Consider the following 26,667-nt stretch of genomic DNA (forward strand, 5'->3'; position numbering starts at 1 on the left):
GCCCGCTTGCTGCACAGGCGTGTAGGTGACAGCAGAGCGAGCCCGAGCCCAGGCTGTAGTCTGCTTCCCAGCCAAACCGGGCTCAAAACCGAGCAAAGTCTGGGCTACTTCTGCTCAGAATAACTGCAAATCCCAGGGGGCAGGAGGGGGCTCGGGAGCATGGGGCCATGCATCTCTGCACAGGAGAATACAAACTGCCTTCAGACATGCCTGTCTGCCTGAGTCTGAGCCCCACCCAGGGCCCCACCTAATAAGAACATCAGAATGGCCACAGTGGGTCAGACCAATGTCCATCTAGCCCATTATCCTGGCTTCTGACAATGGCCAGTGCCAGAAACTTCAGAGGTAGTGAACAGAACAGGGCAATTATCAAGTGATCCATCCTCTGTCATCTACTCCCAGCTTCTGGGAGTCAGGGGTTTAGGGACATCCAGAGCATGGGGTTGCGTCCTTGACCATTGTGACGTTATGAGTGTAATATAAAATTATTATATCTCACTGAAAGGTGACAGGGCCAGAAAGAGTTAATTAACTCACAGACTGACCTGACCAATGGCCAAACTTTAAAGACTGGTTAGGAAGATATATAAATGAACAGAGCTTTGAAATGCAAGTCTACATTGTTAGAGGTAGAAGGGTAGATGTTTGCTCAGGTCTTGTGATGTAAGCAAACAAGTCTTGTCTATTGCTATAGCTTTGATTCAAAGATCAGAAAAGGAATATTAACATTTAGGAAGACACTTGAGTGAAATAGTATTATTGTCTATGTCTCTTTGAAAGTTGTGATAGCCTGTATCTGAAATGTTTAATGGATAAATTATCCTGTGCTAATTGCCATGATGTTTGGAAGAAGGAAAGTTAAGCCTATTGTTTTCTCAGGCCAAAAGGCTGCAGGAAATGTATAAAAACCTTGGTACATAATCCCTCTTCATCTCAGATCTGCTTTGGGTTTCAAGAAGGGGAAACCCTAAGCCATAAGGATTGAGATCCCCAGTCACTGACATTGGACTATAACCTATGGACTATTTCTAAAAGGACTTTTGTCCACTACAAACTCATCTCTGCCATGTATCTGAACCTCAAGAATTGAATTCAAGTCTGTGTGTATATTGATCTTTTAACCAACACCCTCTCTCTTTTCTTTTTTAATAAATTTTAGTTTAGTTAATAAGAATTCACTATAAGCGTGTATTTGGGGTAAGATCTGAGTTATTATTTGACCTGGGTCTGGGGCTTGGTCCTTTGGGATTGGAAGAACCTTTTCTTTTCTATGATGAAATAAGATTTTCAGAATTATCATCATATGTTTGACACGTGTGTCTGGATGGAGACCTGAGGCTGGGCACTTTAAGGGAACTGCGTTGTTTGGACTTCCGAGTAACCAGGGAGGTGCTATAGAAGCTGTTTTGTGCTGGTTTGGTAAATCTAAGTACTGGAATATCCACCAGCTTTTGGGGTTTGTCTGCCCCGTTCTGTTTGCAGTTCACCCTGATTGAGTGACCTCAGCTGGCTCCCACAGGCAGCACCGCCACAACCATCTTGGCTAATAGCCATTGATGGACCTAAACTCCAGGAGCGTATCTAATTCTTTGTTGAACCCAGTTATGCTTTTGGCCTCCATAACATCCCCTGGCAACGAGTTCCACAGGCTGACTGTGCGTTGGTGATGAAATACTTCCTTTTGTTTGTTTTAAACCCGCTGCCTATTTGTTTCATTGGGTAATCCTGGTTCTTGTGTTATATGAAAAGGTAAATAACACTTCACTTTCTCCACCCCAGCCATGATTTTATAGATCTCTGTCACATTCCCCCATAATCGTCTCTTCCCCAATCTGGACAGTGCCAGTCTTTTTAATCTCTCATAAATCAAAGCTGTTCTATACCCCCAATCATTTTTTTGCTGTATTCTGAACCTTTTCCAGTTTTAATATCTCTTTTGTAAGACGGAGGCGACCAGAACTGCACGCAGTATTCAAGATGTGGGCGTACCATGGATTTATATAGTGGCTTCATGATATTTATTTTCTTATTATCTATCTCTTTCCTAATGGTTCTGAACACTGTTCACTTTTTTGACAGCCGCTGCACATTGGGTGGTAACAGCTAATTTAGACCCCATCATTTTTATGTAGAGTTGGGATGATGTTTTCCAATGCGCCTTACTTTGGATTTATCAACATTAAATTTCATCTGCTACTTTTTGTGAGATCCCTTGGTAACTCTTCTTTCGACTTCACTCTCCTCAGTAATTTTGTATCATCTACAAACTTTGCCACCTCACTGTTTACCCCTTTTTCCAGATCGTTTATGAACATTATGAACAGTACCGGTCCCAGTACAGATCCCTGGGGGACCCCACTATTTATCTCTCTCCACTGTGAAAACTGACCATTGATTCCTACCCTTTGTTTCCTACCTTTAACCAGTTACTGATCCCATGACAGCTTACTTTGCTTAAGAGCCCTTGGTGAGGGACATTTGTCAAAGGCTTCTGAAAGTCCAAATACACTATATCCACTGGATCATCCTTTTCCACATGTTTGCTGATTTCCTCAAATAATTGTAACAGATTGGTGAGGCATTGTTTCCTCTTACAAAATCCGTGTTGACTCTTCCTCACAAAATCTTGTTCATTTGGGTGTCTGATAATTCTGTTCTTTACTGTAGTTTCAATCAATTTGCCTGGTACTGAAGTTAGGCTACTGGCCTGTAATTGCCAGGTATTCCATTTGCTACCTGGTGCAGCTCCAACCCGGAGCCCCAGCTCAGGAACTGTGCAGCGCCCAGCGCAGCCCCCACCTAGGGCCCCAGCTCAGGAACTGTACAGCGCCCGGCGCAGCACCCACCCAAGCCCCCAGCTCAGGAACTACAGCGCCCGGCACAGCCCCCACCTGGGCCTCCAGCTCAGAAACTGTGCAGCGCCCAGCGCAGCCCCCACCGGGCCCCCAGCTCAGGAACTACAGTGCCCAGCACAGCCCCCACTCGGGCCCCCAGCTCAGAAATTGCAGCGCCCGGCGCAGCCCCCACCAGACCCCCAGCTCAGGAACTACAGCGCCCGGCACAGCCCCCACCTGGGCCTCCAGCTCAGGAACTGTGCAGCGCCCAGCACAGCCCCCACCTAGGGCCCCAGCTCAGGAACTGTACAGCGCCCGGCGCAGCACCCACCCAGGCCCCCAGCTCAGGAACTACAGCGCCCGGCACAGCCCCCACCTGGGCCTCCAGCTCAGGAACTGTGCAGCGCCCAGCGCAGCCCCCACCTAGGGCCCCAGCTCAGGAACTGTACAGCGCCCGGCGCAGCACCCACCCAGGCCCCCAGCTCAGGAACTACAGCGCCCGGCACAGCCCCCACCTGGGCCTCCAGCTCAGGAACTGTGCAGCGCCCAGCGCAGCCCCCACCGGGCCCCCAGCTCAGAAATTGCAGCGCCCAGCACAGCCCCCACCCGGGCCCCCAGCTCAGAAATTGCAGCGCCCGGCGCAGCCCCCACCAGGCCCCCAGCTCAGGAACTACAGCGCCCAGCACAGCCCCCACCCGGGCCCCCAGCTCAGAAATTGCAGCGCCCAGCGCAGCCCCCACCTAGGGCCCCAGCTCAGGAACTGTACAGCGCCCGGCGCAGCACCCACCCAGGCCCCCAGCTCAGGAACTACAGCGCCCGGCACAGCCCCCACCTGGGCCTCCAGCTCAGGAACTGTGCAGCGCCCAGCGCAGCCCCCACCGGGCCCCCAGCTCAGAAATTGCAGCGCCCAGCACAGCCCCCACCCGGGCCCCCAGCTCAGAAATTGCAGCGCCCGGCGCAGCCCCCACCAGGCCCCCAGCTCAGGAACTACAGCGCCCAGCACAGCCCCCACCCGGGCCCCCAGCTCAGAAATTGCAGCGCCCGGCGCAGCCCCCACCCGGGCCCCCCGCTCAGGAACTACAGCGCCCGGCCTGCTGGGGGCCCTCCCCCCACCTGGGGCCTGCAGGCACCGCCACTTAGTGCAGGTGCTGACCAGAAGCCCAGCGCGGTGGAGCTGAGCTGCACACAGCAATCCCTGCATGTTGGAGAGACGTCCCCCAGCTCCCTTCACACCCTCCCGCCCGCACCACCTGCTACTTCAGCACGTCCCAGCTGCTCAACACACCTGGCAGTGTCAGGTGGAGCCCAGGTCAAAGTGCTCCCAGCCAGTTGCCCCCTGGGCAGGGCAGTGGCAGGGACACAGTGGGCTGGGCGACCCACAGGAGCCTAAGGGGGCGCGTTACCGTTGGGGATCTGACAGGACCAGCCGCAGCCTGTCTGGCAGCACTTGAGGTTCTCCTCGCAGTCGCTGTCAGTCTGGCATTCCTCCGTGCAGTTAGCCGCCTCCACCACTATGTCTGGGCACACGCCCTCTTTCTCTGAAACGGGAAAGGCCAGGGTCACGCTGGTCCCAGGGAGAGGGCCAGGCTGTGGGCCCAGAGTCCCCGAGGACCAGGGCTCACAGACATTGTTCATGGCGAGAGGCTCTGGAGCACCCAAAAGCTAGAAGGTGTGGGGCCAGGTCCCGGCTCCATCCTGGTTCTCGATGCACCAGACCCCCTCCCCCGCGGGGTCCCTCCAGCCGAAGAGCTGCGTACATAGGCCCGGTGCCCTCGGCGGGGACGTGGGCTTGGGCGCAGCATTCCTACTCACTTGTAATGTTGTGGCCAGATGCTGACGACAGCTTGGCCCAGAGAGCCAAGAGCCCCACGAGGAGGACAATGCTGCTGGACTTCACCATGGTGCTGTGGGGAGCCAGCTCCAACTGTCCAGACCTACCCAGGCTGGGCTTTAAGCTTTCCCACAGGTGGGGCTGCAGCCAGGGAGGGAGGGGACTGGTTCCCAGGTGATTTATAGGGAAGGGGAGAGTCGCGCTCCCTCTTCATTCCATTGCACAATCCCCGGGTATCAGGTATCTGCTCTGGCCCGCCTGCGAACCAGGAAGTGAGAGCTCGGAAGGGACCCAGCATCTTCTGTACACAGTGGGCAGGCTGACAGCAAGTTGCTGCAGCTCCTGGGCAGCCCCCCCGTGGCCACCACTGGCCCCAGACAGGTGGGGGCCAGGGCGATTCAAGAACTTGCTTCTCACGCAGGTTTCCTGGGAGCAGCTGGGGTTTGCAGCTCCCCCAGGGGTGTTTCTGTGGTTGGCACATCTCAGGGGCTGCTGCATCCTGGTGAGTGGGAGAATCACAGGCTGAACATGCTCCGTGCGTCACCGAGCGTGGCTCCGAATAGCTGTGCCCTCAGGGCCCATCGGGACGGATGGCTCAGTTTCTGAGAGCTGGGGCAGTGGGAGCAGCCTGGGTCCCCCCAAACTGCAGCAGGTTGGACACAGAAACCCAAGGATTGTGGTTTCATAGAGTCACAGAACTTAAGGCCAAAAGATCATCCAGTCTGGCCTCCTGTAGCTCACAGGCCACCATATTTCTCCTGGCCCCCCGGTACTGAGCCCAGTCACCTGTGTTTGCCTAAAGCACCTCCCAGAAAGGCTCCAGCCTGAATTAGAAGCATCAAGAGAAGGAGACTCCACATTTCCCTGGGGAGTTTGGTCCAGTGCTGATCGCTGCCTGCACTGTTAACAGTTTGTGCCTTCCGCCGGATTGGAACGAGTCTGGGTCTAACTTCCAGCCACTGGCTCCTGTTCTGCCTTTCCCCACCAGGTTAACCAGCCCTGCAATACCTGGGAGTTTCTCTCCATGGAGGGAGGTAACTGAGGACAATGTTGAATGGCGTCGGGCCTAGAACTGATCCCTTAGCAACCCCCTTAGAAACGCCCCCCTGCACTGACGCTTCCCTGGTTTGGGTTGTGGCAGGGGTGCACTGACCCCCGTCGGCTTGCAGAAATCACTCCCCCACAGCTCCACTGTGCAGCCTCCGGGGTGGAAAGCAGCTGCCACTGTGCTAGCAACGCTCCCGCCTCCTGTTTGGGAGGGGACAAGAGGAATCCGCCCTGTGGCTGAGACTGCAAAACCTGTATGAGCTAAAGGCGTGATGGGGCGCAAGAGAGCTGACATGATTGCAGGCCCTCGGAGAGCACGGTGATGGACTCACCTCCGTACAGCAACCGCCAAGGGCTCAGCTCAGCTCCTGCTGTCCCAGCTCAAGGGAAGTGGGGCAGTTTGTCTGAACCAAAAGCCTGTGAGCACTGGGCTGGGAGTAGCAGACGCTGCGCCCATCCCTGTAGCTACCCAGAAGCAGCGTCCTTTCACAGACCTGAATGAATTCAGCTTCTCAGTGCTCTCAAGAGGGAAGGGAGGTGTTGTCACCCCATGTTATGGAGTGTGGCAGATGAACGTTTACATCTCCTTATCCCCATATCTCAGGTGGGGAAACGGATGCACAGCCAGAGACTGACTTGCTCCAGGCAACATTGGACACGGAAGCAGCATCTGCTGCAGGCAGACATTTCCGTGTCACAGGGACATGGCAGAGGCTTTGGGCATACGTCTAGGCTCTGGGCGAGCTCTCGAGGCTCTGAGGTACACAGAGTTTGGCAGCACTGTCCCTGTGCATGTTGTCAAGTAATTTAAAGTCCAGAGTCAACAATGAGGCAAGGTGTGGAGCAGCTGTAAATCAGCGGGTTGTTTGCTCTCGCACACACTGCTTGGGGAGTGAGGGAGCATTTATGGCATAACAAAGCCGGGGCCGACACCCAGAGGCACCGCAGGAGAGGGTGAGGAGAGGGCGCTTTCACATAACCTGCACCTGTGCCGGGACTCTGTCGGAGCAGAGGGAAGGGGAGGACAAAGCAGGGAGTGAACCCCATAAATCCTTCCCCATGACCCCATGGGGAGGGGCAGTAGCCACGTGGTGATCCTTGTGTGGGGCCCACTCCTCCACCAGGCACCATCGGAGGCACGCTCCCAGATTACCTAGGTGTGCAACTGAGTGTCTGATCTACACACACAGTCGCAGCGATGTCATGCACAGGCTGGAGACCTACATGCCCAGCCGGCATGTGCACAGCTGGGGTAGCTGAGTGCGGCGCTGAGGTGCACAGATTGCATGTCTTTGTCTGGTGTCTGGAGCAAGTGTCAACACCAGGCAACAGTGAGGTCCTTACGCCAGGACTTGGGCCATGGGGAAGAGCGATGCCTTCTGCATCATGCAGATCCCGACAGCTTCACACCTGCTACGTCTTGATGAGATGCCTGCAATACACTGTCCAGCCTTCGTACCCCACAGCAGCCAATGACAGTTAGCTTGGATGATGTAAAGCTTCTAGCTTTGGTTTCTATTGGCTGGGTGCTGTTGTCACTCAATAGCCTTGCTAGAGAGCTGCGTTGATGGTGCTTCAGTTTCTCTAGCTTGGAGAAGACTCCGGTTCTGGGCTCTCTCTGAATTAACCAAGTGGTGCCCGTTCACGTCCCCCTCCGGGCACAATAGCACGTGGGGCTGGACTGCAGCATCACAGCTCCTGGAGGGCTCTCCGCATCCCCATGCTGGGGAGGATGGCGGGGAGGCCCATTTCCACCAGAGGGACTGGTATAGGGACACGGACATCACCCTGTGGCATCTGGGGGAGCCTAAGGTGACCTGAGACAATCCCCAAGGGTGGCAGGCAGGCAGATTGTCAGTTCTTGTGGCAGGGAGCGCCTTGGGTTCTGTTTGTACAGCACCTAGCGCCGCGGGGCTGTGACCCATGATACGAGGTGCTACGGTCATACAGATATCAGATAATACCAGGCAACATGCTAAATGGTGCTTCTTCTTCCACTGCAGCCAGGAAATCCTGGAAGAGTCCATTGTTTGGCTACCCACCTGCCAAGGTCCCTGTGTGCTGCCCACACATGGGACACAGGAACTGACCAGTTACGAGTTACCAGCATCAAACCCCTCCCCATGGCGGACTCAGGCCTGTTAGATGGGCTTGGGAGAGTTGGATTCGGGAGGGCTGAAGACAGCCACAGAGAGCCCCTCTGAGCAAGGGGGCTGCACCCCTAGCCCTAATCAGACTTCCCCTTGCAAAGGAGAACCCGCTGTCCCATCTGCCTTGGCAGGAGAGAGTCCAAGCTGGCCCTGCGAGGCCCATGGCCTCTGTGCTAAGGGCTTGGGAGATCAACAGCAGAACCTCAAAGTGTCTCCAAGGGGATCTGAGCCAATTGCCCTCTGCCCAGCTCAGCCCACGGGATGCACTTGTCTGCTCAAGAAGCATTTGGAACCGTACTGACGGCTGAGCTCTAAAGAGAGAGAAATTGGCCCCTCTGCTTCCCCTTGGCTTTAGGAGCAGCTCGTGTTCCAGCTACTGGCCAGCACCTGCTAAACCACCTCCCTCCCCTCGGCTGGCCCGGAGGGGTGAGTCCTGTCAGCTACCAACACGTCGTCTTTACTGGTTTGTCTGGCGTGGCGGATTGCATCCTGGCTCTTCTCCTCCCTTCGGCTCAGAAGGGCTCTGGCCTGGAGGCTTTTCCTCACTCTGGAGGCAGTCAGAGACCCAGCTTCGCTGCTATTTCTGTTACCATAGCGCCCGTGAGCCCAGGGTGCACGGTGCTGTTCAAACAAAGAACAGGCCAGGCCCTGCCCCAAAGAGCTGACCGCCTCCGTATGAGACGGAGACAACGGGTGGCGCAAGGGGAGAGCACAAGGAAACAAAGAGACAACAGTGGTTTGCGTGGTCAGCCATGGTACCCGATGGGGCACATGTGCTGGACATCAGCACCCACGCTTCACAGCAGAGCAGAGGCACCGAGGAGGGGGTAATGTCCCTGTGAGTAACGCCTATTGCTGTTGCAGAGAGGTTCGCCCTGGGCGAATCGGCCCCTCATCACCTCGCCGCACTCGAGCACCCTCAGGCCTGCGATGCCTCATCCAGATATGTGGGTTCTTCCACGTTACGGAGCCCAGGAGTGTGGAGTAACCGGGACTCATAACTCCAGACACAGCCAGCCAGAGAGCAGTGCTGCTGGGGCGTTGTCTGATGGTACTGATGTACCCACAGCAAATCCATCCTCCCCTTCCTGTTCCAGGCTTCCCCTCTGTTTCCCCTTGTGACATGGGTCCCTGGGCAATGCTCTGGAACTGCTCCCTACGAAGCCAGGCAGGACTCTGGTGAGGTCTCCTCTCTGTCTGCAGGGCAAGGAGCTCACCCGGCTTCCACCTTCCTGGATCTGACCTTGGAGCATTCAGCATCCTCTGCCCCTCCGTGCGCTTCCCATAGCAAGTCCGCCCAGGTGGGGTCCTGGGGAAGCCAGAGGGTCCTGCACCCCAACTCCGCAATCAGATGGGACTCTCAGCCAGCCAGTAAAACAGAAGGTTTATTAGATGACAGAAACGTGGTCTAAACCAGAGCTTGTAGGTACAGAGAACAGGACCCCTGTCACGGAGTGTGTGGGAGTCCGAGCCCTGCATCCCTCTTCCTGGGAATCACTGTGACTCTCAGCCAGCCAGTAAAACAGAAGGTTTATTGGACAATAGGAACACAGCCTAAAACAGAACTTGTGGGTACAACCAGGACCCCTCAGTCAACTCCTTCTGGGGGGCAGGGAGCTTAGACCCCAGCCTTGGGGTTCCCTGCGTTCCACACCCAGCCCAAAACTGAAACCAAAACCCCTCCAGCAGGCTCTCTCCTGCAGCCTTTGTCCAGTTTCCCGGGCAGAGGTGTCACCTCCCCATCCCCCTCATGGCTCAGGTTACAGGCTCTCAGGTCTCCCATCCCCAGTGAAACTCCCCTGCCACATTCCCAGGTCAACACTCCCCCCTCCCTGCTGCGTCACATCTCCCCCCCCTTTGAGACTGAACTGAGCAGGGTCACTCTGACCAGTGACCTGGGGAAGTTCGGGGCCCCCTCTCCGGGGCAACGCATCCGCTATCATGTTGACACTTCCCTTCACATGGACCACGTCCATGCCATAGTCCTGCAGGAGCAGGCTCCACCACAGGAGTTTGACGTTGGCTCCTTTCATCTGGTGAAGCCAGGTCAGGGGAGAGTGGTCGGTGTACACGGTGAAGTGTCGCCCGAAAAGATATGGAGTTTCTTAAGGGCCCACACCATGGCCAGGCACTCCTTCTCGATGGCCACATAGTGTTGCTCCTGGGATAGCAACTTCTTGCTCAGGTACACGATGGGGTGTCTCTCCCCCTTTTCATCCTCCTGCATTAACACCGCCCCCAGTCCCGTGTCTGAGGTGTCGGTGAACACCATAAAAGGCTTGTCAAAGTCTGAGTTTACCACAACTGGGCCACTGACCAGAGCCTCCTTCAGCGCCCGGAGAGCCTCCTGGCACTGCTCGGTCCAGACCACCTTGTCTGGCTTCCCCTTCTTGCATAGCTCAGTGATGGGGCTGGCTATGGTGCTAAAGTGGGGCACAAACCTTCGATAGTATCCTGCCAACTCAATAAAGGCTTCAACCTGCTTTTTGGTTTGGGCAGTCTCTAATCACCTCCACCTTAGCTGGTTCCGGCTTTGGGCAGCCGCTCCCCACCTGATGGCCCAGGTAAGATACTTCAGCCATCCGCATCTTGCACTTCTCAGCTTTTACGGTCAGCCCAGCCTCCTGGAGTCGGTCCAGCACTTGTCTAAGCTGGGACACATGGTCCTCCCAGGTCTGGCTAAAGACACAGATGTCATCGATATACGCCATGGCAAAACTTTCCATCCCCCTCAGTAGCTGATCCACCAGGCGCTGGAAGGTGGCCGGCGCTCCCTTGAGGCCGAAAGGTAGGGTCAGGAACTCATAGAGCCCCAGAGGGGTAATAAAGGCTGATTTCAGCCGGGCATCTGCATCCAGCAGCACTTGCCAGTAGCCCTTTGTAAGATCCATGGTGGTAAGGTATCGAGCTCCTCCCAATTTGTCTAGGAGCTCATCAGGCCTGGGCATGGGGTAGGCATCAGATACAGTGATGGCACTGAGCTTCTGATAGTCCACACAGAACCGGATCAACCCGTCCTTTTTGAGGACCAGCACCAACGGCAAGGCCCAAGGGCTGGCAGATGGCTGGATCACCCCCAAAGCCAGCATATCCCTGACCTCTTTTCCCAGGTCCTGAGCAGTTTTCCCTGTGACTCAGAAGGGGGAGCATCTTATAGGGGAATGTGATCCTGTCGGCACCCAGTGGACAATCAGATTAGTGTGTCCAGGCTGGTTGGAAAACAGCTGTCGGTCCAGATATAGCACCCCTCTGATCTCAGCTTGCTGGGCATGGGTTAGCTGATCCGAGAGGGATTGTTTCCAGTGGGGAGCCAGCCCTGGTCTCAGGGAATATATTTACCAAAGGGTTGTCTCCCTGCTCCTCCCAATGTCCACACACAGCCAACACCACATTCCCCCTGGCATAATATGGCTTCATCATATTCACATGGTACACCCGGCGGTGGTGCGCCCGGTTCGACAGCTCCACCACATAGTTTACCTCATTTAGCTGCTTGACAACCTTGAAAGGGCCCTCCCAGGCAGCCTGTAGTTTGTTTTTTCTCATGGGGATGAGAACCATCACCTGATCCCTGGTGGCATAGGTGCGGGCCCGCACCGTGCAGTCATACCAGACCTTCTGCTTCTTCTGGGCTCTGGCCAGATTCTCCCTGGTCAGGCCCATGAGTTCAGCAAGTCTCTCTCGGGAGATCAGGACATACTCCACCACTGATTCTCCTTTGGGAGTGGCCTTCCCCTCCCATTCGTCTCTTATCACGTCCAGTGGCCCCCTTACCCTCCTTCCATATAACAGTTCGAAAGGCGAGAACCTGGTAGACTCCTGGGGTACCTCCCTGTACGCAAACAGCAGGTGAGGTAAGTACGTGTCCCAATCCTGCGGGTGCTGGTTCATAAAGGTTTTCAGCATCATCTTTAGCGTCCCATTGAACCTCTTCACCAGCCCATTGGACTGGGGTGATAAGCTGAGGCCCAGTTGTGCCGGACCCCACATTTCTCCCGGAGCAGGGCCAACAGCACCGGAGCAGGGCCGACATGAAGTTGGATCCTTGGTCTGTCAATACTTCCTTGGGGAACCCCACTCGGCTGAAAATGGCCAGGAGCGCATCTGCCACGGTGTCTGCTTCAATAGAAGCTCAGGGCACTGCCTCGGGGTAGCGGGGCAGAAATCTACCATCACCAGAATGTATTTCTTCCCCGACCGGGTCGTCTTGCTGAGAGGTCCCGCTATGTCCATGGCCACCTTCTGGAAAGGTTCCTCTATGATGGGCAAAGGTCTCAAAGCCGCTTTCCCCTTGTCCTGGGCCTTCCCCACCCTCTGACAGGGGTCGCAGGATCGGCAATACTGCCGGACAGTGGTAAAGACCCCAGGCCAGTAAAAGTTCTGTAGCAGCCTCTGCCGGGTGCCCGGATTCCCTGGTGCCCTGAGAGGGGGATGTCATGGGCCAGGTACAGTAGATTGCGGCAATACTTCTGGGGTACCACCAGCTGCCTCCGGATTTCCCATGACTCCATTTCCTTGGGGGAGCCCATTCTCGGTACAGGAACCCCTCCTCCCACAGGAACCTCTCCTGGCAACCTCTTCTCATGGTCCGTACCACACTGGGGTCGGCCAGGTCCGAGCTTCCGCAAGGAGGGATCTTTCTGCAACTCGGCCTGAAACTCAGCGGCTGGGGAAGGGATGGGGCCCGGTTCCCTCTCATTGGCCGGGTTTGAGACCACAGCCTCTCTGAGCCGTGCCCCTCGGTGCTCCTTCCCCACGAGGTACCCTCCGGTGTGGTACCCTCCCCAAGATCTGGGCGCAGTGCCCCTTGCCAACTCTGGCTACGGGTCACAACCAGGGCAGTCTGGGGGTTGCTTGGCCAGTCCTCTAGGTCCCCCCCATCAACACCTCAGTGGGCAAATGGTGGTGCACCCCCACATCCTTGGGGCCCTCCTTGGCCCCCCATTTCATGTGTACCCTTGCCACAGGCACCTTGAATGGGGTCCCTCCCACCTCCATCAGGGTCAGGTAGGTGTCAGGCATCACCCGATGTGGGGCCACCACCTCAGACTGGGCCAGTGTCACCTCTGGACCCATATCCCAATACCCATTGACCTTCCTCCCATCTACCTTCAGGGGAACAAGGCCCTCTCTCCAGAGGGACAGCCCTGCCCCCACCCTGTAAACCGAGAACCCTGAGTCCGGAGCATCCAGCCCTCCGGAGGAGCTGGCCTGGGGTACTCTTCCCTCCTGAGCAGATAGTAAGCTGTCAGCCCGCCTTGCCTGGGGCATCTGCCCCTCGTCCAGCTGCATCCCTACCCAGTTGACCCTGGGTAGGTTGGGTCTGCTCAGTCTGTCCCTGAGCCTGGGGCACTGGGTCCGTATGTGGCCTCTCTGGCCACAGTGATAGCAGCTCATTTCACATTGGTTCCCTTGAATGGGTCAGATGGTCCTGACGCCAGGCGTTCCCCTTTGGAGGGGGTTCTCCATATTTCCCCGCTGGGAGGTCCCATGGTGACTCTCCCTCTGTATTGTTGGGGGCCCGTTCTTTTGGGACTCCTCCCTGCTACCCCCTGTCCAACTGTTCACAAACTCGTCAGCCAGCTGCCCTGCGTGCTGCAAGTTCTCTAGCTTTTTGTTCACTAAGTATAGCCTCAGGTCGGAAGGGCACTATTCATACAGTTGCTCCAGTACAATTAGGTCAAGCAGGTCCTCTTTAGCTTGGGTCCCAGCTGTCCACTTGTGGGCATATCCCTGCATCTGGTTGACCAGTTGTAGGTATGTGACCTCAAGGGTTTTACACTGACTCCGGAACCTCTTCCGGTACATCTCGGGGGTCAGCCCAAACTCACGGAGCAGGGCCTTTTTGAACAGTTCGTAGTTCCCTGCCTTTGACCCTGTCATTCGGCTGTACACCTCCATGGCTTTGGGGTCCAGTAAGGGGGTGAGAAACTGGAGCCTGTCTGCAGAGTCAATCCTGTGCATCTCGCAGGCATTCTCAAAGGCTGTCAGGAAGTTATCTATGTCCTCCCCTTCCTTATTCTGGGCCAGGAAGCACTTATCAAAGCTCTTTGCAGTCTTGGGTCCCCCCCTCACTCAATGCAGCTGGGGCCCCACTGCGCCTCAGCCTTCCCAGCTCCAGTTAATGCTGACGTTGCTTCTCCTTCTCCTCCTGCTCATGCTGACATTGCATTTCATGATCCTCCAGCTCCCTCATTTTCATCTCCCTCTCCCATTCCAGCCGCCTCCGCTCCAGGGATGGGGCGCTCCGCCGGGAGGATCCCCTGCTGGCTGCCGGGGTCAGGTTGCCCTCGGTATTCGCCGGCTTCCCCCAACCCCTCCCCTAGGCATAGGTAGGAAGGGTCTCGGGATGTCCTTGGCAGCAGTCTGACCCCTCCCAGCCCGGTCAGGCCCCGGGGCCCACACTGCCTCCACTGGGCGGCTTCCCTCAGGGACAGGGATCGGGTCATCCAAGCGATCCTTCTCTTCCAACTGGGCAATCAGCTGTTCCTTGGTGGACCTCCCAATACGCAGCCCCCTCTGCCTGCACAGCTCCACCAGGTCGCTCTTAAGGCATTTTGCAAACATCTCCCTGCTGGCCATTCGCAGGCCTGTGCTCTCAGCTTTTCACTGTTTCCAGGAAGAACCCCGAGGGTGCCAGCCCTTCTCGAGGTCACCACCTCTTTGCCAGGGTCGAGCTGCAGACTCCTCCACCCCTGGGACTGCTTGCTGCCATCCCCTGGGGGACCCTGTTACTGCAAAAGTCCTTCTCTCTGGTCACACACTCCCAGGGGTTAATGGCCTCCTGAAACCGTCTCTCTCTGAATCTTCAGCACGCCTGGTCCCTGTCAGTCCCCCTTCGTTTTACTGCTCCCCAGTCACTTAATGCAGCAAGTGCCGTCCATAGGGTGCAGTAGATCCCACCTCTGCCGCCCATTGTCACGGAGTGTGGGGGAGTCCGGGCCCTGCACCCCTCTTCCAGCCAGTAAAACAGAAGGTTTATTGGACAATAGGAACACAGTCTAAAAGAGAGCTTGTAGGTACAACCAGGACCCCTCAGTCAACTCCTTCTGGGGGGCAGGGAGCTTAGACCCCAGCCCTGGGGTTCCCTGCGTTCCACACCCAGCCCAAAACTGAAACCAAAACCCTTCCAGCAGGCTCTCTCCTGCAGCCTTTGTCCAGTTTCCCGGGTAGAGGTGTTACCTCCCCCTTTCCCTCGTGGCTCAGGTTACAGGCTCTCAGGTCTCCCATCCCCAGTGAAACTCCCCTGCACATTCCCAGGTCAACATTCCACCCTCCCTGCTGCATCACACCACCCCGCTCCCTACTGTGTCACAACCCCTCAGCCGGGTCCATTTTGGGGGGCAGTGAGCCAGACAATCACGTCTGCACTTCACTCCATGTCCCCAGCCAGCCCAAACTGACTCACTCTCAACCCCCTCCTCCTCTGGGCTTTGTCCCTTTCCCGGGCCAGGAGGTCACCTGATTCCTTTGTTCTCCAACCCTTTAGCTCTCACCTTGCAGGTGGAAAGGGCCCAGGCCATCAGTTGCCAGGAAACAGAGCCCTGGTCTACACTAGTAGTTGAGGTCGAATTTAGCAGCGTTAAATCAATTTAACCCTGCACCCATCCACACGACGAAGTCCTTTTTTTCGACTTAAAGGGCTCTTAAAATCAATTTCCTTACTCCACCCCTGACAAGGGGATTAGCTGAAATTGGCCTTGCTGGGTCGAATTTGGGGTACTGTGGACGCAATTAGACGGTATTGGCCTCCCAGAGCTATCCCAGAGTGCTCCATTGTGACCTCTCTGGACAGCACTCTCAACTCAGATGCACTGGCCAGGTAGACAGGAAAAGGCCCGTGAACTTTTGAATTTCAATTTCCTGTTTTGCCAGCGTGGCAAGCTGCAGGTGAGTGCAGAGCTCATCAGCAGAGGTGACCATGATGGAGTCCCAGAATCGCAAAAGAGCTCCAGCATGGACCGAACAGGAGGTACGGGATCTGATTGCTGCATGGGGAGAGGAATCCGTGCTATCAGAACTACGTTCCAGTTTTCGAAATGCCAAAACATTTGTCAAAATCTCCCAGGGCATGAAGGATAGAGGCCATAACAGGGACTTGAAGCAGTGCCGAGTGAAACTTAAGGAGCTGAGGCAAGCCTACCAGAAAACCAGAGAGGCAAACGGCCGCTCCGGGTCAGAGCCCAAACCATGCCACCTCTATGATGAGCTGCATGCCATTTTAGGGGGTTCAGCCATCACTACCCTAGCCATGTTGTTTGACTCCTTCAATGGAGATGGAGGCAACACGGAGTCAGGTTTTGGGGACGAGGAAGATGATGATGATGAAGTTGTAGATAGCTCACAGCAAGCAAGCGGAGAAACCAGTTTTCCTGACAGCCAGGAACTGTTTCTCACCCTGGACCTGGAGCCAGTACCCCCCGAACCCACCCAAGGCTGCCTCCCAGACCCGCCAGGCAGAGAAGGGACCTCTGGTGAGTGTACCTTTTAAAATACTATACATGGTTTAAAAGCAAGCATCTTTAATGATTAATTTGCCCTGGCATTCATGGCTCTCCTGGATGTACTCCCAAAGCCTTTGCAAAAGGTTTCTGGGGAGGGCAGCCTTATTCCGTCCACCATGGTAGGACACTTTACCACACCAGGCCAGTAGCACGTACTCGGGAATCATTGTAGAACAAAGCATTGCAGTGTATGTTTGCTGGCGTTCAAACACCATCCGTTCTTTATCTCTCTGTGTTATCCTCAGGAGAGTGATATCATTCATGGTCACCTGGTTGAAATAGGGTGCTTTTCTTAAGGGGACATTCAGAGGTGCCTGTTCCTGCTGGGCTGTTTGCCTGTGGCTGAACAGAAATGTTCCCCGCTGTTAGCCACGGGGAGGGGGGAGGAGGGAGGGGCTAGCCACGTGGTGGGGGTAGGCAAAATGCGACCTTGTAACGAAAGCACATGTGCTACGTATGTAATGTTAACAGCAAGGTTTACCGTGAAAGAGTGTACCCATTGTTCTGTAAAATGTGTCTTTTCAAATACCACTGTCCCTTTTTATTCCTCCACCAGCTGCATGTGTTTCAAGGATCACAGGATCTTCTCCTTCCCAGAGGCTAGTGAAGATTAGAAGGTGAAAAAAATGCACTCGCGATGAAATGTTCTCTGAGCTCATGCTGTCCTCCCACACTGACAGAGCACAGACGAATGCATGGAGGCAGACAATGTCAGAGTGCAGGAAAGCACAAAATGACCGGGAGGAGAGGTGGCGGGCTGAAGAGAGTAACTGGCGGGCTGAAGCTGAAAGGTGGCGGCAGCGTGATGAGAGGAGGCAGGATTCAATGCTGAGGCTGCTGGAGGATCAAACTAATATGCTCCAGCATATGGTTGAGCTGCAGGAAAGGCAGCTGGAGCACAGACCACCGCTACAGCCCCTGTGTAACCAACCATCCTCCTCCCCAAGTTCCATAGCCTCCTCACCCAGACGCCCAAGAACGCGGTGTGGGGGCCTCCGGCCACCCAGCCACTCCACCCCAGAGGATTGCCCAAGTAACAGAAGGCTGGCATTCAAAAAGTTTTAAATTTTTAAAGGGCTGTGTGGCCTTGTCCTTCCCTCCTCCACCACCCCTCCTGGGCTACCTTGGTAATTATCCCCCTAATTGTGTGATGAATTAATAAAGAATGCATGAATGTGAAGCAACAATGACTATATTGCCTCTGCAAGTGGTGATTGAAGGGAGGTGGGGAGGGTGGTTAGCTTACAGGGAAGTAGAGTGAACCAAGGGGCGGGGGGTTTCATCAAGGCGAAACAAACAGAACTTTCACACTGTAGCCTGGCCAGTCATGAAACTGGTTTTCAAAGCTTCTCTGATGCGCACTGCACCCTCCTGTGCTCTTCTAACCGCCCTGGTATCTGGCTGCACTTAACCAGTGGCCAGGCGATTTGCCTCAACCTCCCACCCCGCCATAAACGTCTCCCCCTTACTCTCACAGATATTGTGGAGCGCACAGCAAGCAGTAATAACAGTGGGAATATTGGTTTTGCTGAGGTCTAACCAAGTCAGTAAACTGCACCAGCGCGCTTTAAACGTCCAAATGCACATTCTACCACCATTCTGCACTTGCTCAGCCTGTAGTTGAACAGCTCCTGACTACTCTCCAGGCTGCCTATGAATGGCTTCATGAGCCATGGCATTAAGGGGTAGGCTGGGTCCCCAAGGATAACTATAGGCATTTCAACATCCCCAACAGTTATTATCTGGTCTGGGACTAAAGTCCCTTCCTGCAATTTTTGAAACAGACCAGAGTTCCTGAAGATGCGACCGTCATGTACCTTTCCCAGCCATCCTACACTGATGTTGGTGAAACGTCCCTTGTGATCCACCAGTGCTTGCAGCACCATTGAAAAGTACCCCTTGTGGTTTATGTACTCGCCGGCTTGGTGCTCCGGTGCCAAGATAGGGATATGGGTTCCATCTATCGCCCCACCACAGTTAGGGAATCCCATTGCAGCAAAGCCATCCACTATGGGACCTGCACATTTCCCAGGGTCACTACCCTTGATATCAGCAGATCTTTGATTGCTTTGGCTACTTGCATCACAGCAGCTTCCACAGTAGATTTGCCCACTCCAAAATGATTCCCAACTGACCGGTAGCTGTCTGGCATTGCAAGCTTCCACAGGGCTATTGCCACTCGCCTCTCAACTGTGAGGGCTGCTCTCATCTTGGTATTCTTGCGCCTCAGGGCAGGGGAAAACAAGTCACAAAGTTCCATGAAAGTGCCCTTTCGCATGCGAAAGTTTCGCAGCCAATGGGAATCGTCCCAGACCGACAACACTATGCGGTCCCACCAGTCTGTGCTCGTTTTCCGATCCCAGAATCGGTGTTCCACGGCATGAGCCTGCCCCATTAGCATATTGCCAGGGCCCGTGCTTTGAGAGAAGTCTGTGTCCATGTCCTCATCACTCTCATCACTGCGCTGACGTCGTCTACTCGCCCAGTTTTGCTTTGCCAGGTTCTGGTGCTGCATATACTGCTGGATAATGCGTGTGGTGTTTAATGTGCTCCTAATTGCCAAAGTGATCTGAGCGGCTCCATGCTTGCCATGGTATGGTGTCTGCACAGAAAAAAGGTGCGGAACAATTGTCTGCCATTGCTCTGATGGAGGGAGGGGCGACTGACGACATGGTTTACAGGGTTGGCTTACAGGGAATTAAAATCAACAAAGGGGGTGGCTTTACATCAAGGAGAAACAAAAACAACTGTCATACAGAATGGCCGCCTCAAGGATTGAACTCAAAACCCTGGGTTTAGCAGGCCAATGCTCAACCCACTAAGCTATCCTTCCCTCTGGTATTTCAGGCCATGGAGGGAGGGAAGGGAGGAGCAAATGAATACAAAACAAATCTGGTCTATTTCTTGTTTTGATCCACTCCATCTATCTTTTACATCTTTGGCTGGCAGCCGAAGGTGCAGAAGGACTGCTAACCATCCAGATCTCCTGCCTGCTCCCCATAAGATGGTACAATAGGACTGCCTGCAGGACTAAAGAGAATGACCTGGTCGAGTCACTCCTAATTTAGTCCCTGCGCCCATGTCTGTCCAGGCGCTCCTGACCGACCTTACCGAGGTGGCCAGGAGCACCTCGGACATGATGACAATGGTTATCAGGCCTATTGCGCCGTCTGCTGCCACAAAGCAATGGGTTGCTGCTGCTGTGTAGCAATGCAGTACCATGTCTGCCAGCACCCAGGAGACATACGGTGACAGTGAGCTGAGTGGGCTCCATGCTTGCCGTGGTATGGCGTCTGCACAGGTAACTCAGGAAAAAAAGCACGAAACGATTGTCTGCTGTTGCTTTCACAGAGGGAGGGAGGGAGGCAGGGCCTGATGACATGTACCCAGAACCACCCATGACAATGTTTTTTGCCCCATCAGGCATTGGGATCTCAACCCAGAATTCCAATGGGCAGCGGAGACTGCGGGAACTGTGGGATAGCTACCCACAGTGCAACATTCCAGGAGTCGACACTAGCCTCGGTACTGTGGAAGCACTCCGCCGAGTTAATGCACTTAATGCACTTAGAGCATTTTGTGTGGGGACACACACAATCGACTGTATAAAAACGATTTCTAAAAAAACGACTTCTATAAATTCGACCTAATTTCGTAGTGAAGACATACCCATAGTGTCAGCTATTTATGTACACAGGCCCTTTGCTCTGCAACAATTACACCCCCTTATTCCACCACCTAAAGACTTAAGAAATGCCTTGGGGGAACTGAGGCACCCCTACAGTATTCAGAGGAAACATTAAGAACAGTCCCACTTCATCCATCTGTCCCCCCTTCGAGACCGAACTGAGCGAGGTCACTTTAGCTGGTGACTTGAGGAAGTTCGAACCCACCAACGTTCCCATGGATGCCCCATCATCTCTCCTATTCCTTGGTGGGAGTTACACCAGACCCTTCCAGTTTTTCGCCCTTCCTTGGGTTGGGTGTGCTTGATGGCACTTGCTGGTGGCATGTGGGAAGGTTTATGCGGCCCACGCCCTTTTTCCACCCCAAAACCCCTGGGGTTCAAACGGGGATCGGGTCTTCTCCCAGCACTCCAATCTGGAGGGCTGTGATTCGAGCTCTTTTGATTAAGAGCCCCCATCTTGACCTTGGCTGCCCTCTGACCAGGTGTCTCTGTCACCCGCCGCTTGGCATCATCCCCTTTCATTGGATGCAGCCACGTCTGGGCAGAGGGGTCAGTGTACACCGCAAAGCACCACTCCAATAGATACGGCTGCAGCTTTTTAAGGGCCTGCTCCATGGTCAGGCATTTCTTCTTTATGGCCACGTAGTTCTGCTCCCTGGCAGCAGCTTCTTGCTTGGGCACCCAATGGGGTGTCTCCCCGCCTTAGCATCGACCTGCATCAGCACCGTGCCCAGCCCTGCGTCTGAGGCATCGGTGAACACTGAAAAGGGCTTGGCACTGTCCGGGTTTACCAGATTTACCAGGCCCTGGATTAGAGCCTCCTTCAGTGCACAGAGAGCCCTCTGGCACTGCTCGGTCCAGACCAGCTCGTCTGGCTTCTCCTTCTTATATAGCTCAGTGATGGGAGTAGCTAGGCGCTAAAGTGGGGTACAAACACCCAGTAGTATCCTGCCATCCCAATAAAGGCCTGGACTTGTTTCTTGGTCTGGAGAACGGGCCAATCTCTGACCCTCTTCACCAGCCCGTTGGACCGAGGGTGATATGCAGAGGTCCAGGGCCAGACCCACATTTCTCCCACAAGCCTCGGAACCGGGCTGACATGAAATTTGACCCCTGGTCTGTAAGGACCTCGCTGGGGACTCCTTCTTTGCTGAAGATGGTCAGCAGCGTGTCTGCCTCGGCAGAGAGCAGATCCCCCACCCCTGGGTAGCGGTTGGTGAAATCCATCACCACCAGGATGCCTTTCTTCCCTGACCCAGTCGCCTTGCTGAGGGGCCCCACTATGTCCAGAGCCCACTTCCCTGCCGTGGGATCACTTCCCAGCAGCACCTCTGGACCAGGCAAACCTGGTTGGCAGCTGACCTGCCCTGCCTGTGGGTCCCCCCACTCAGTTCCCCCTGTGCTCAGCGCTGCCCTTGCTGTCCCAGGGGGGGCAGGCAGCGAGCTCTCTGCTCTCCTTACCGTATCAGAGCCAGCGGGAGCCCCCTCTCCGGTGTGCAGGGGGGCAGGGAACATCTCTCTGTCCCACCCACCCCTAAGGGTCTGGTTACAGGCAGGCAGGTAGCCTGAGCCTAGCAGCTCCTCCCCCCTGCCAGACAGGTCATCTGCATTTTCACTGACCATTTCCGTCTCCGCCGATGGGTTCAAATTCAAACCCTTGGCCGTTACAGGAGCAGGGCCTGGATCCTGTCCCAAAGAGACACAGTAACCCCACAACAGGGTCTCACAGCTGATATCCTGGAGAACCCCAAAGACCAGCCAGCCCCACCCCTCCTGTGTCAGCACAGGGATCTGGGCCATAGGCAGGGCGAGGGGCTTCATCCCTGGGACCCTCACCCAGCTCACCCAGCCCCTCAGCATCTGGTGGGGCTGCACCACCTGGGGCATGACAACAGTTCTCTGTGTCCCAGGATCTCGCCACCCCAGGAATGTCTCCCCATTGACCATCACCTTCCGCTACCACTGGGGATCCGAGGGGCCTGAGCTCAGGAGACTCCACACAGACATATCGGCTGGGGTCAGGAGTGGGAGCCTGTCCACCTCCCCACCTATCTGGCTGATGGCGTCTATGGCCTTGGGACCCAGCAAGGGAGCTAGACAGGGGCTTTTCTGCAGAGTCCCCCTCGTTCAAATTGCCAGCCTGCTCAAAGGCAGTGAGGTGGCATCCACATCTCCCCCTCCCCCGTCCTTAACCAGGGGAAGCAATTTAGTAACGAGGTTCCCTGCAGAACTGGCACCCCAGAGTCTATCTCCACTCACCCCTGGGAAGCCCCCTCTGCCTCTCCGCTCCGCCATCACCAGTTCATGCTGCTGCTTCTCCTGCAGCTCTTTTTCTTGGGCTCTTGCTGTCTCTCACAGTCCTCTTGCTCCTTCCGACTCAGCTCCAGTCCCATCTGTCTCTGATCCTCTGATGGGGAACCCGATCGTGAAGACCCCCGTCTGGTGGGGACAGGAGTCTTGGGGATGCCTGGCTACCACTCCAGCTGCTCCCAGATCCTGCTATAGCCCCACGTGGGTCAGGAATCTGCTCCTTACTGTGATCATCCTCCTCCAGCTGCACGATTAACTGTGCCTTGGTGAACTTTCCAATGCGCAACCCTCTCTTTCTGCACAGGGTTACAATGTCCTTCTTAAGGAGATGGTGACAGGTCATCACTCTGCTCTTCCCAAATTGTTGTGGACTCACAGGCCTGTGTGCTCTCAGCTCCCCACAGTTTCCAGGGAGAACCCCTAGTGTGCCAGCCCTTCTCGAGGTCACCACCTCTTTGCCAGGGTCGAGCTGCAGAATCCTCCGCCCCTGGGACCGCTCGCTGCAATCCCCAGGGGAGCCCTGTTAATGCAAAAGTCCTTCTCTCTCCCAAAGCCAAGCAACAGGCTCCTCCGCCCCTGAGACTGCTCACCGCAGTCCCTGGGGGACCCCATTACTGCACAGTCCTTCTCGCTGGTCATACACTCCCGGGGTTAACCGCCCCCCGAAACCGCTCCTCTCTGAGCCTTCAGCATGCCTGGTCCTTGTCAATCCCCCTTCGTTTTACTGCTCCCCAGTCACTTACTGCAGGAAGCTCCATCCACATGGTGCAGTACATCCCACAGCTACCACCAGTTGTCACGGGATGCTCTGGAACTGCTCTCTATGAAACCAGTCAGGACTCTGGTGAAGTCTCCTCTCTGGGAGCAGCCTGTCTTCAGGACACACAGCTCACACAACTTCCACCTTCCTGAGTCTGACCTCGGAGCATTCAGCATCCTCTGCCCTTCCGTGTGCTTCCCACAGCGAGTCCACCCAGGAGGGGTCCTGGGGAAGCCAGAGGGTCCTGCACCCCAACTTCGCAATCAGACGTGAATCTCAGCCAGCCAGTAAAACAGAGGTTATTAGATGACAGGAACATGAGCTTGTAGGTGCTAAAGAGCTTGTAGGTGCAGAGAACAGGACTTGTAGGTGCAGAGAACTGGACCCCTCAGCCGGGTCCATTTTGGGGGCAGTGAGCCAGACAACGCTGTCTGCACTTCACTCCATGTCCCCAGCCAGCCCCAAACTGACTCCCCCTCCAGCCCCTCCTCCTCTGGGCTTTGTCCCTTTCCCGGGCCAGGAGGTCACCGGATTCCTTTGTTCTCCAACCCTTTAGCTCTCACCTTGCAGGGGGGAAGGGCCCAGGCCATCAGTTGCCAGAAGACAGAGTGTTGGCCATTCATGTACACTGGCCCTTTGCTCTGCAACAATTACACTCCCTTATCCCACTACCTAAAGACTTAAGAAATGCATAGGGGAAATTGAGGCACCCCTACAGTATTCAGAGGAATCATTAAGAATAGTCCCACTCATCACACCTTGTAAGTAAGGTGTACCTTAGTTTTTGGTTCATCTGTTCTGGAGATGTCAGGCAGCGATCACTGCGCTGACATCAAAGCATATGTACGAGGTACCAGGCTGCTCAAGGGGATAAGGACTAGCTGAAACTGCCCAGGGTGGTAAGGGGAGGCACCCCCAGTTAGCAGCTTAGGAACCGGCTGATGACATGCCCTGTGGCCAAAGCAAAGGGGCACCAGGTACGTGCACCTGTTGATGGTTAGCTGGCCTTGGCGGTATGGTGACCCGAAACCCCCCGACCTTTATAACAAGCCATCTGAAGGCCCAAGGTGGCAGAGAGCCCAGAGATGTGCTTCACAGCAGAAGGTAACAGGTAAACCAGAGAGCAGGCTGGAGCGAGGCCCCTGCATTCTGTGACCCCTGTGTTGGGAGATGGATTAACGGCCCGCGGGACAGAATGGCTTCACTCTCTAGAGCTGCCCTGTGGCACCGATGGAGAATTGGCTGCACCCAGACACACCAAATGATCTTTCCATTCTCCTGCCCGGCGAGTTGAAGGGGTCTGTTCCCAGCTGGGAGTGCCATTCCCCCCTCACCCTCACCAGAGTCACTGGCAGGTTTGCACACCTTGACTCCTGGGAGATTAACTGCTAAAAGACCTGTTCTGGTTGGAGCCGCCTCCAGCCAGCCGGAGCACCCGAGGGGGAATTAACTCACTGGCACCATCTCTGAGAAAGGAGCCCGGATTCATGCTTGGATTCGGTCCAGAGTCTTGGCATTTATACCTGGGAGCTGGAAAGAGTCTGACTTTCTATCTACGTGTGACGCTTCCCCAGATGCTCACATTCTGCCCGCGGGGCTGGGGTGTCACTGCAGGACCACGCTGCTTCCTGGTCAGGATGCCGTCTCCTCCTTTGGTTTGTAGCATGAGCAGGGCAAGTGGGGAGGGCAGACCCAGTCCCAGCCCACACGGTGCTCCCGGTGAGATGTTATTGACGGGCACGCGCCAGCTCCCACGAGCCCATGCGGGAGGCAGGGGGCTAGCTTGCCCGCTCCTGCCATCTGGGCTCCGGCAAGGGGCTCTCCCCACAGCAGGGCCGTCATGACAACACAGTGAGGTTGTTCGGGCTCTGCAGGCCTGGAGAGGATGGGGCCCGTTGCCAGCCCAGCTGTCTTGCCATCCCTGGGTGCCCCCCGGATTTAGGGGGATGGGGCCTTGTAGGCAAGTCTGGTCCCTTGCAAGGAGCAGTGGGGTTAGCTGGTGGAAACCCCACCCTGCAGGGAGAGCGGTAAATGATTACAAGCTGTGGCTTGTCTAATTGCTACGATTTCCAGGGAGGCGACCCCAAGCAACCTCTCCCCTGTTCCACTGTATTTCTCAGCTGCTGCAGGTTCTCTACCCGTGTCCCCGTTGGAGGGCACGGAGGGGGGACGCCCTTGGCTTCTTTTGTTTCAGTTTTTGCCCCCGTCTCTGGCCCTTTCCTTTTGCTCTCCCAGCAGGGGAGGCTCTGAGATGTGGGGAGAATGGAGGGCCCTGCCCAGAGCCAGACACGCTTCTGGGTGTGGCCTGGCTTGAGCCCCCAGCACTGCACCTCACAATGTCTTGCCCCTTTGACATAAAGGCCAGACCCTAACTCCAGCCCAAAGGAGGAAGGGAAGCACACTTCCCGCAGCTGCCTGGCCTTAGCCCTGCCCCCTGAGTGCTGTCCTAGGCAGGAAGGGGCTGCTCGCAAACCCTCCAACGGGGCCTGGCGGGACCGGAGGCTCCGTCAGTGAAGATTTGCTGAAGGGCCGGAGAGCTGCTTCCGATGCTGGGGTTTGTGTTCCGAGCTCCCCCGTCTCAGTGCAGCCCTAGGGAGACCCTGCCACAGCACGGCATTGCCGATGGCTTCCCGCAGGGCTGGCACGTGGAATCCATGGCTCCGCACCCTGAGTGCATGGCCAACACTTCCCTCCACCCCACTCAATAGTTCCTGCCCCCTCTCCCCTAGCTCAGCCACCATCACCCGACCTGTCTCCCAGCTGCTCCTGGGGACCCTGGCCCAGCCCCGGGCCAGCCCTGAACCGGACTCTGTGCTGGGAGCCAGAGGACAGGGAAGTGTCAGACTCAGCCCCAGCATCACTGGAAGACATGAGCTCTGGGCAGGGCAGTGATCTCTGCCTGCAGTCCCAGGCTGGCATGCCCGGCACCCCAGCTCAGCTGCAGCAGGGCCATGCCCTGCACTCAGGATCAATGCACCAGAGTATAGCGCTGCCTTAGACCAGTGCCTGCCCACCCACCCCTCCATCTGCTCCCAGTGCCCAGCCCCTGACCTCCCACCCTGTCACCCACGTCTGGCCCCGAGCTCTCAGAGCCAGTCCCTGGCTTCTCTGCCAGGCATACAGGTCCCGGGGGAGTGGGCTGGGAGAGGATGCCATGCCCAGCTGCTGCTGTCTGCACTCACCCTGGGGCTGGGGCCTGTGTTGGCCAAACGCTGGCAGCAGCTCGGCCCAGAGGGCCAGGAGCCCCACAAGGAGGAGGATGGTCCCTGACTTCATGGTGCCGATGGTGTGAGTGCCCAGCGCTGAGCCGGGCCGGATTTATACTCGCCGTGGGCCGGCTGGGTCAGCAGGGGGCAGGGCTGGCTCCTGGAGGCCTTTGGGTGCTGAGAAGTGTCCTTTTATTTCACTGTTGGCCAGAGGCCAGCGCTGGCCCAGCACTGCCCCAGGCAGTGTCATGATCCGAGAAATCATTTACCACGGCACCTTTCCAGCCGGACCAGGGTGTCTGCAGGGGGGGCGTACATGCTCCTCAGTAAAGAAACA

At 55.9% G+C, this 26,667-nt stretch overlaps 1 protein-coding gene across 2 annotated transcripts in view; it reads right to left on the minus strand.

Annotated features, from left to right (window-relative positions):
* Nucleotides 1-26,446, minus strand: part of LOC119842225 (WAP four-disulfide core domain protein 2-like) — a 34,841-nt gene extending 8,395 nt beyond the window's left edge. The window contains exons 1-2 of one of the 2 annotated variants that reach the window (XM_043495851.1): nt 26,307-26,446; nt 4,238-4,372 (exon numbers count right to left, since the gene is read on the minus strand). In XM_043495851.1, coding sequence (XP_043351786.1) covers nt 4,238-4,372; nt 26,307-26,400 — 229 coding nt within the window. In that variant the 5' untranslated portion in view covers nt 26,401-26,446. Of the gene's footprint in view, nt 1-4,237; nt 4,373-4,646; nt 4,930-26,306 lie in introns of those variants that run through there. The other variant, XM_038370122.2, reaches the window with a different exon arrangement.
* Nucleotides 26,447-26,667: the final 221 nt, after the last annotated feature.

The sequence above is a fragment of the Dermochelys coriacea genome, chromosome 13, assembly GCF_009764565.3.
Source record: "Dermochelys coriacea isolate rDerCor1 chromosome 13, rDerCor1.pri.v4, whole genome shotgun sequence".
NCBI classification, from domain to species: domain Eukaryota; kingdom Metazoa; phylum Chordata; order Testudines; family Dermochelyidae; genus Dermochelys; species Dermochelys coriacea.